This window comes from Mangifera indica, chromosome 20 (genome assembly GCF_011075055.1).
Source record: "Mangifera indica cultivar Alphonso chromosome 20, CATAS_Mindica_2.1, whole genome shotgun sequence".
NCBI classification, from domain to species: Eukaryota; Viridiplantae; Streptophyta; class Magnoliopsida; order Sapindales; family Anacardiaceae; genus Mangifera; species Mangifera indica.
The window spans coordinates 991,339-1,002,130 of record NC_058156.1 but is presented as its reverse complement, the minus strand read 5'-3'; the positions used below and the strand labels follow the sequence as shown (position 1 = coordinate 1,002,130).

Sequence of the window (10,792 nt, the reverse complement as noted above, 5' to 3'; positions counted from 1 at the left end):
GAATTTTTGGTGGCCCAAATTTCATTACAAAGTTAACCGTTAAAATTGCAATCAAATACAAAGTTAGACTTTGGATAGTGATAAGTCTCTGCCATCAAAAGGTCAAAGTACGCATGATTGAAAGTGAAGATAGCTCCAATAGCTCTCATTGCCGTGCTTTGTCAACAACAAACTTTTTTGTCGGGTTAGATTTCAATTAAATTAAATTCAAATTTAAATTTGATTCGGTTAATGAATTGATAAATGTAAGTTTGAATCCAAACTCAATGGGCCAGGAAAACAACTGCTGGAGCTCGAGTGCTCGCGAGCTCGGCCCAAAGAAACACTGCGTCTATTTGTTAGAAACAAATTAACAAAGAAAAGGTATCTCTAACCAAGTATTACTCGATTTCTTTCTGGTATTACTTCATTTGTTGGAATCAAATGAACACACCAAGGTAAAGAAGCAAAAACCCCCGAGTCAGAAACCATAATTACAAAATTTGGTTTTCCAGCAAACAATTAACAAATTCAAATAACAAACAACAAACATTAAAAGCCCTTCTTTTGTCGTCGCAAAACTCGTCGTTGTCGTCGAACGCGAATGTCGGACATACAGAGGTGCTCGAACGTCGAACACAAAGATGCTATGCAACTAGAACACGTTGAACTGCTGAACGTCATCATTGATTGGAACTGACGTCGTTGAGTGCCTGAGTCTGAAACACAGAGTGGACGCACGAGAATGGAGACGGATGAGATTGGGAAAGCCAAAGAAGAAGAGAAGGCCAGAAGATTAAAGAAGAAAACTGAAGAGTCACTCTGAATACGCGTGCGCGAAGAAGCAAAAGCGAAGGAAAAAACTTTTGACTTTAATTCAATTTTCAAAATTCAAAGTGAAACGACACCGTTCACTTTCAAGTTTTAATTACACTTGGCTGCTCAACATTCAATTTTCACAAGTTTTCAAACTTCAAACTTCAAAGTGAAGACTGAAGAAGAAATGCGAAGAGACATTTGGGCAGCTCAACTGAAAAACGAAGAAGCACACTTGGACCAGGGATGGCAACAGGGAGGGGCGAGGAGGGGATCTCAATCCCCGTTCCCATCCCTGTAGGGGATATTAATCTCCGTCTCTAGCCCATCTTCGTTACGGAGATGAAAATGATTCTTCGTTCCCTCCTCGCAAAGAAAAATTTACTCTTCATTCTCTTCCTGTTCTTGCGGAGAAAAATCTTCTTCCCGTACTTACAAAAAAAAATATTTTATTTATACATTCTAAATACAATATAAATACATTAAATAACAAAATTAAAATTAACATATTATTTCAAATATCATAAATATAATATAATAATTACTTTAATATGCACAATAAAAACTTAAATAAATTTGAAAAACATAAATAATTTAAAATTATAAAAATATATTAGTATTTTAAATAAATATATTAATATAAATGGACGAGGATGGGAGCGGGGAGAGGAAAGGTCAGGGCGGGGAGGGGACACATGTGTACTCATCTCTGGCCTGTCTCCGATTGTAGAGATTTTTTTCATCCTCGTCCCCGTCCCTTTTTCCGTTTCTATCAGAGAATTTTCTCTCCGTTAAAGTCAGTAAGAGTCAAAACCCCTAAAATCAGGCTCAAATTATCATCCCTAACTTGGACGGCTCAATCGGCTCACGAGCTTGTGAGCCGCCTGATTATACAGTTCGGTCCCAGGTTTCAGCACGTTTATATTTATGTAAAAAGTTCAAGCTCAATTTTGTTTTTGTTAGACTCATTCAAATTAAGTTTAAACTTAAATCAAATAAACTCGATTTAAATCCAGCTTTGCTTCAGCTGTCTTGGCATTCCACTGTTGCTTTTCTTCCTCGTTGAGTTCCGGTTACCCAGAAATATGTCAACATCAGTATACTTTCTCAACATGACGATCTTTATATAGGAACCCAAATATAGAATTTTACCTTCCATTTCACTGGCATCAGAGCACTAAGGGTAGAGCAGTTAGTCCCAGCCCGCTGCTGCAACAAAGCTTGCCTTGCTTCTTTGCTGCATCAACACAAATCGCAACTGGGTTCATAGATAGTTTTCAGTAACTTGAAAAAACTGACTACTGAACATTCACCTGAACAAAAGGAATGAGGAAGCAGGCTTGTTAGGATCAGTGTTCAGCTTCTTCTTTTGACGCTTCTCTTTAGTTTTCTGACTTTATGGGTATAGTAATCAGTTAGCATCAATGAAAATACAGAAACGAGAATAATAGACCATTTATGGTAATAACCCAATAACAAACCTTGATTATGTTTTCAGTCTTCTCTTTCTTCTTTAGCAGTTGCAAGGCTTCATGTTTATGAAGTTTCATCAGCTCCTCCTCCTCCTTTTTGAGATTGTTAACTTCTTCATCCTTCATTCGTTTGTATGCCTCCATTTCTTGAGCATATTTCTCCTTGTTCTTCTTTGCCAACTATCAGTTTCAAAAGAACACAAAATCAAGCTAAATTAGAGAGATTTGTTAAGGTAGAACCAAAAAATTGTTTTTATGTGGCTACAAAGTGAACACTTCTTCATAAGGCTCTTTTTCTTTTTCGGTCATGTTCTTCCATTCTTCACCAGATATCTTAGCCACCTCCAAAATATTCTTGGGCTCAGCTAGAAGAATTGCCCTCCTCTCATTTGCAAAGAGGAAAAATGCTGTCATGGGTTGCTTTGGTTTCATTGGATTCTTCTCTTTCCTTCATAAAAACAATTCAAAAATATTAGAAATGCAGACTGAGAGGAGACTATGAGGGAGGGGTGGAAATTTACTTTGTCTTCTTGTTCTCCTTTTCTGCATCATGTTTGAACAGAAGATATTGATCAAGCAGCTCCATAGCTGTTTTCTGTTTGTGATCATCTTCTAAAAGCTTCATTGCTTCACTTTCACTATTATCCTTGGCCATTGCCTGCAGATAGGCATCCTTGTCAGCCTGATATTTTTCCTCATAAGACTTCTTCTCCTCAGCACGAACATTCTTCCATTTTGCACCCAAAATGTTTGAGATCTCCTTGAAATCCGCCTCTGGGTTCTCTTTCTTCACCTCATTCCACTGATCTTTGCACCAGAGAATGTAGGGTGGAGATGGTCTTTTCTTTTCGGGACATCCGCCCTTCTTCCTGTCCTTCTTGTCTTGATCCTTCTTTATAATAGGAAAAACCTGAAGAAAAATTTTCAGAATTAAACCTTTGAAAACCCTGAAAGAACCAGTGAAGACAGATTCAATTACATGACAATTCCAAGCTCTAAAGGCAAGAGCAATCCTCTTTAAAATAGTCAAACCCTAATACAATCACTAAGAAACTTACCATGTTGGGCTTGAACTCCTTCATTTTGTGCAATTTCTTCAACTCCTTATGAAGCTTCTCCTGCGCTTTTTCCTTCCCATCAAGCTCCTCCTCCTTCATCTTCAGCATCTTATCTTTCACCTTCAACATTTCCTCGGTCTTCTCCTTTTCCATTTTCATTTTCTCAAGCATTTCTCGCAAATTTTTCACAAACGAGTCTTCATTTTTTGTTGTCTTCTTTGCTCTTCACTTGGCCGCTGCTTTCTTGGGCTCAGAGCGAGGCTGAGAAAGGCTCTCATGGTTCTCTTTTGAAGGGCCAGTCTCTGTTGGATTACACCTGAGATTGGGAGAGGGTTTGTGCTGTCAGCTAAATCATCAAAAGAAGATGAGGAAATACTTTTTTTACATACTTTATTCATGGCCATTAAAGTTATTTTTTTATAAGCTGATACATAACAGAAAGCAATATAAAATCAGACACTAAGTAAAACGTACAAAGAGATAATAAAGAAACTCTTAAAGATCAGGACAATCATCGACTGAAACAAGTAAATTAAATATTACAGAGCCTATGACGTGATCCAGCTAATTTATTAACAGCTGGACAGTTTATTTCAACATGTGCAAGATGTTAGCTTCATTTGTAGATGAATTTTTCTGTTTTAAAGCTTTTCTACCGTCGTTTCTTGCTTTCTTAGGGACGGCGTTTATGGCCATGGGAGCAGTATCAACTGTAGCCATGGCTTCAGATTTTGGCAGGTTTCTTTAACTGAGAAGCGGACTTGCCTTATTTATAGCGGGGAGCAGGAACCTGCAACGATCAGGAGTTCAATTTTAAAGGCCAAATAACTATTTTCCACCCAAGTTTTAGCCCAAACTCAAAAATATATCAATGACAATTTAAAAATTCAAACATCCACTTACTCTTAAACTTTTATTAAAATTACCATTAAATATAAAGGTAAAACTATTATTTTAATAATATTATTAAAAAATATATAATTTTATCTCATTATCCTCTAAAGTTTTGAAAATTAATATTTTAAACCAGACCTCAACTTTAAAAAGTGATTTTTCCCCTCAAATTCGTAGGGTTTTTTCTTCACTTCTCCAGCCACTAGCAACCGTCGGTTTCCAACCTAAACTTGGCCCTCGGAAACTTCACCCTAAACCTAAGAATGACAAAGCATTGTCTTTCAAAGGATGATGTTCGTTATTCAGATCTAGACAATAAAGTGTTATCCTTCAATAAATAATATTTTCATCATCCAAACGAAGGTTTTGGCTAAATTTCAAGAGAGGGCAGCCATTTGCCAGAGGAAGTGGATGGATTTCGAAATATTAAATCTAGGGGGGAAAAGTGAATTTTTCAATCTTTAATCCTACGGAGAAATTGTTAATTTTTCAAACCGAAACGGGAAATGAGATATAATTTTAATTATTTTTATATTATTAATAAAATTATGATTTTACCTTTAACCCTAATAAAAAATTCTTAGGTGTGTGATAATAGACTAAATTTTGGATGAACATTTAAGTTTTTCAACTACTGTAAATATATATTTGTCTTTTTACTAAATCTTGGGCGGGACATAGTTCGTCGGCCAATTTTAAAATTAATTCTTTATATATTTAAGAGCGGCTTGGGGCTGTTAAGGTAAACCAATTTGCCATTGTTCTAGAATCCAGTCATCGTGTCATTTTTTTATTTTTTATTTTACCATAAATGGGCTTAGGAATAATTAAACTTTCATTATTTAAAAACATGATAATACATTATATCATGGTAAAACCAAATTACAATTTAACTAGGGACATATTTGAATGAAGTCAATTGGGTTTGATGTTCAGCTAATATGAGCCAAACTTAAGTAAAAATAACCCTAGCTTGATTCAATCAAATCGTCAGAAAATTGTTGACAAATTTATTTTTTGCAGTGATTTTTTATCTTCTTTTACTATTTTTAATCTCCCCTGATAACTTTTTTTATTCTTCAATTTCTTTTTAGATGATTTTTTTTGTCTTACTTTTTCACGATTTCTTTGATGAATTTATCACTAGCTTACGCTCAAGTTAACCATTTTGAATTTAAGCTGAACTTAAATTTACCCTCATTATGGTTCGGTTATCATAGTTCAAGAGTTCACGACGAATGAAAAACTACACTAAATGAATGTGAGTTGAATTCAAACTGACCCTTTTTTGGTTCGGCTATCATAGTTCAAGGCGGCTGAAAAACTACACTATACCTAAGTGAAGCTGATAAGCAAATAATATATTGTTCAATTCAACAGGCATTAAGTTTCCCAGAAATACTTTGGAGAATACATTAACAAATCAAAATCAGCTCTATCTACTCATAAACTGATCTCTTTTCTTGATTCCACCAGAATTTTAACTAATTTCAGTACAGAAGAACAGATGGAGAATACATTAACAAATCAAAAAAATGCTGAAGTAATAATAAGAGAAGGAACTCATTCTCCATCTGTTCTTCATCACCAACATCATTAACGCTCTTATGTATTAAGCATCATCTCCATAATTACATCATTCCAAGCATCTAATGGTCCAGGCAAGCACCAATGCAAGCAATCATTCTGAACAGCAGCGTTTTTGTCCTTCGCAAATGGATGAAAATTTCGGTATGGACCTGGATGCCCATCAGGCCTCAGTAACAAAAGATTAGTAAAGTCAAGAAGTTTGAAATTTACCCCATTTTCAACTGCTTTTGCAGCTGTATCCTGGAATGCTGCTAATTCCAGGTTCCGTAGAATCCTGTGCAAGTCCTTTATTTCAATCTTGCCTTGTTTAGCCGGTGTTGTTTTCTTACAAGTACCCCCATTATGCCATTCTCCATTTTCAAAGTGATCTGGTGTGCTTGTCCTGAAAAAAATCAACCCTTTGTGCGTGGAAGTTGCTATGAAATCCATAACCTGATGGAGGGTTTTGTTATAGGCGTAATCGAATCCCAGCTCTGTCAGGTTCCGTTTCGGGCAGTAATGGCAGCCCACTACCGTGTCATTCTCATAGTAGATTGCAGACTTGAGAAACCATTTCCCAGTTGAAATTATCATGTAGTCAATGTTAAAATACTGCTCAGTCCATTTTTTGTCAAGCTTGTCTAGATGAAGCTCGACCTCAGATGTTGAAACACCATTAATGTCTTCAAAAATTGCAGCTTTAACAAGGAAGGGGGACCAGACAACTGACAAGGTGAAGTTATAAGAGCGGAACTGCCATGTTTTAGATTTGTTTTCTTCATCCTGATAAACTTCAACAGCTTTTTCAACCTGACGACAACAAGAGTTGAACCCAGTAAGGCTTTTCATTTTAGGTAAAGTAATGAACTTGGCACAAGTTTCTCAGCATGTAATCAAAATACTATCAAACACTGGAAAGACAGAGCATAATTAACCCATATCAACAACAACAGGCATTTATTCAAGTATCACAATTCACCAGGGAATATAACAAGGTCCCAAAAACTACATTAATTGACAAGTTACCTAATGAATGCCATTTTAATTTATTCCAATATTTATTAGATTTGTTTTTCAAGGTATCATTCATCCAAGTGAAAAACCTTTTAAATATGAGTATTTGGTTATTTGAATTCTACCAACTAACTCAAGCAAACAAATCAGTAACATTCAATACTCCGCAAAACATATTGAATCATGGATCTTCCATTTTGACAAAACAATTTATCATGTTCATTAAAACTTGAACAATTAAGCAATGAACCAGTATCATACTTCTTTTTCTATCACATAGCAGAACAAACTGGAAACTAACAAGCTTTTGCAATAAGATATTATGGCAAATATGCAGAAAAGAACATGGTGACACACCTGAGCTAACAATGGCACATGCCCAAACTCTGGCTAGATAGCACCATATCAACTACAGAGTGCTTACTGTATTATGAACTTTTTGGTTATGCTCATTCAAAAGATCAATTTGAATTTGTAACTACTGAAGATGAATCATACATCATCAAAGTATAAGGTAAAATCGATAGCAACTGGTCAAAAATGGAAACACATAATGGCTGTTTATGATAGCTTATGTGGTAAAAAGATATTGAAAGAGCAGAGTCACCTAAATACTAATAACATTAATAGATAACTCCATAAAATAACTTTCATGAAAATAACATTAGGGATACCCCATCAAAATAGGTCATTCCAATCACAATCATATAAACATGCTCTATATTGGATTGGAGAAATAAAACATTTAGGCATCACAAATTTGATAGCTCATTTGAGATAATGAAAAACATTTCATCATAAAGTAAAAGCATGGAGGGAAAAAGACCAATCTTGGCTTTTATTCAACCATCCAAAGTAAACATTCAAATTTGCTACAACAATCTGCGTACCATTGAGAGCATACACAGCAATGACTGCACATGATTACGAGATATTGAATCACCAATCAAAGCCCATGTTTTATTCCTCATCAAGTTGAGAAATTTTTCTGCATTAAATGGAGGCAACTGGCAATTTTGTGGCTTCCAACGCCAGTATAAATACCCTGAATCAGGCCTCCCATTTCTCATACAATTCTGGTGACCCTCAATGAAGGCACAGGTTTCATTGGTATAAACAGGTCCTGATTGGTCCGGGATCCAATCCCCAGTAAAAATATCACACTTTTCTTCTTCCTGATCTGGTAACAACCACAAATCCCTTCCATCAAATCAAAAACCTCCAGCAAGCTTGTAAGTCGGACTAAACAAAAATTAGAGATACTAAAACCAAGTAGAAGGGAGACTAAATAAGACTAATAGGCAATAAATCAATACAAAAATGGCATTACATAAAAATTTGCACAACCACCAATCTTCATTAGTATCACGTTTAAAACAAAAAACAAAAAAATTGGGTAGACCCAACACAAATATCAAAATTACAATCACGAAATAAGATTGGTTTGCAGATATCATCATACTAGTTACACTCCTAGCTGAGTTAATGATCTGAAGTATTGCAATACTACACTAAAACAGAGAAAAAAAAAAGAAAATGTAAAGTATCAATAACTCAATCCAACAATCAAATTTGATTAATTCCTTACCTTCTTGAGGCATCTCATTCTCATCATAGGGCTCTGAAGCATTGAAAAACAAAAGAGACAGATCATTATCATCATGCAGGCTATATAGAAATAAAAACAAAATCCCAATTGAAAGAAGCCAAAATAGTTACCTTTTCCAGGCTCCAGATTCTGATCTTCATATGCTGAAACATCAATGGTAAAATTATCAGTTGGTGTTGCTTCAGTCACATCACTTTTTGCAACAGCGGGCGCGGTCTCCAGATCAGGCGAAAAAAACTCGTGGGAGCTAAAAAATAAAAACCTAAATGCTAGACCCATCAAGAGAATGGCAACCGCTAATTTTAAAAGCAGCTGGTTGTATTTGTTAAGAGACAAACATAGCTTCCCATTCAAATTCATTTTTTCTCCTCTAAATCAATCTATCCCACAAAAAAGTAGCTCTTTTGAAACCAAAATGGGCTCAGACTATAACTTACAGAATCTGGGTACTGCATTAAATCATGCTACTTGCATGCACAACTGTAGAATATATCATAAAAGTAGATCACAGGGACAGACATTGAAGCTTTTCAATATGAGTGACTGTCGGTTTCTTGCCCAAAGGGGGACTGTTAAATCTGGTCTAGCGCTTCGTATGCCGACAGGTGTCATTTCTGGTGGTTTAATCATTTTGATAAATCATTGGGAGGAGCCAAGGCTAAAAGTGATCAGTAATACTTGGGGTTTTCTTGTTTCTAAAATGGCCAAACGCCCATTTCCCACTTAAAAGCATCCTCTTATTCTAAGTTTCTATATTTGTAATTTAAAAATTTTATTTCCCTACTCATAAATAGTTAAAGTTAATTGAGCTCTTAATTCTTTAAAATTTTTTTTTCTAAATCTTAAAAACTAATAATTTTCTCTATAAGTCAAACTTTAAAAAATAATATTTTTTCCTAAGGGTTGGTTTTCAAAATTCAAACTCATCTTCAACGCTTCTCGGATAGCATTTCTTTTCTTATCCTCTAATAATCACTCCCTCACCATTTTCCTCTCAAATCAACAATCTTAAACTCAACAGGAGACGATGTTTCATAAGAATTGATGAAACATCGTCGGATCTTATCTTCATCTTTTTCGATGAAACATCTTATCTAAGAAGACAAAGTTAACTTCATTTCGACATCAATTGACGTTGTTTAAGCTTCCAAATTAGCCATTAGAGGGAGATGAGGTATCAGGAGATATTTATCACTAATGATAGTGTCAAATTTAATGTCGAATATTTGAAAACTAAATCCTAAGAGAGAATTGTCATTTTTTAAAACTTAGATTAAGAGGAAACTTTTAGTTTTAAAATTTTAGGAGAGAAAAAGAGATTAAATTTTTAGTTTATTTTTAATATTACAAATAAAATAATAATTTGATTTCTAAAATTATTAATTTTAACTATTTATAAGTAAGTATTTAAAATTTTTAAAATTAAAGAATGAAATACGGGACAAGGGGATACTTTGGTGAGAATAAGTGCTTTGGCCTTTTAAAATTGATCAAGATTATTGGCTAATCATAATGGCACACTTCTTCTGCTTCAGATTGGGAACCAATAAAAATTAATCTAGATTTATTTATTTATCATGTAAAATTAATGTACTAATCCGAATGATTGGGTAGGACATCACATGATATAATAATTAATAGAAATTAAATTAATATTACTGGTAGACCTGGTAGAAGGACTGATTCAATCAGGGAGTTGTGGGCTGATTCAATCAGAATATTAAATAAGTAATCATTTTTAAAATCTGTATCTGATCTTATGAATTATTTTACTTAAATTCTTTAAATTATATATAGAATTACGGGTTACCTGCAGAACCTAGTATTCAATACTAATTTAAAGAATTTAAGTAAAATTATATATTTGACTCACATTAATAAGTACAGGTCGGGGGATTAATATTAATTATGGAACGAAATTTTAATTTAAATTATAAAAATATTTTTTATAAATTTAAAAAATTTTAATATTGAATATGAAATAAATATTTATAATAAAGTGTTTAGTATTATATTTTTTAAATTTGTTCTTAACACAACAAATTGTATAATTTTAGATAGATTTAAGTTTATTTTATATTAATAGGAGAAAAAATATATAAAATTTATATTAGACGTATTGTAAATTTAATGTTAAAGGAGAAAAGAAGATGAGTAAAAAGAATAACAAGTGCCTGTGGGTACCCATGAGCACACCTGACCTACCCACAAAAAATTATTACCCATGTATACGAATCCAAAAATCTAACACTTGTACTAGTTTTTAAGCCGGTAATCCACCCGATTTGTTTAGCCTAATCACTGGTAATGTATATTAAGCTAAGTATACTTTTTTCTCTTTGTTTTTTTGATCAATTGTCATGCATACCATTTGTCAAGAG

General features: G+C 34.0%; 2 protein-coding genes across 2 annotated transcripts; both read right to left on the bottom strand.

Moving 5' to 3' along the window:
* Positions 1-1,774: 1,774 nt before the first annotated feature.
* On the bottom strand, positions 1,775-3,496 carry LOC123204756 (high mobility group B protein 6-like). Its single transcript, XM_044621557.1, has 6 exons — positions 3,326-3,496; positions 2,789-3,282; positions 2,544-2,715; positions 2,277-2,447; positions 2,109-2,185; positions 1,775-2,032 (listed from the first exon to the last, which is right to left on the bottom strand). Exons 1-6 carry the CDS (start codon positions 3,494-3,496, stop codon positions 1,918-1,920), a joined length of 1,200 nt encoding a protein of 399 aa, XP_044477492.1. The 3' UTR covers positions 1,775-1,917.
* A 2,063-nt stretch (positions 3,497-5,559) lies between these two features.
* On the bottom strand, positions 5,560-9,088 carry LOC123203826 (protein trichome birefringence-like 23). The gene is made up of 4 exons (XM_044620270.1): positions 8,522-9,088; positions 8,391-8,423; positions 7,693-7,982; positions 5,560-6,598 (listed from the first exon to the last, which is right to left on the bottom strand). Exons 1-4 carry the CDS (start codon positions 8,769-8,771, stop codon positions 5,825-5,827), a joined length of 1,347 nt encoding a protein of 448 aa, XP_044476205.1. The 5' UTR covers positions 8,772-9,088; the 3' UTR covers positions 5,560-5,824.
* Between the last annotated feature and the right edge of the window lie 1,704 nt (positions 9,089-10,792).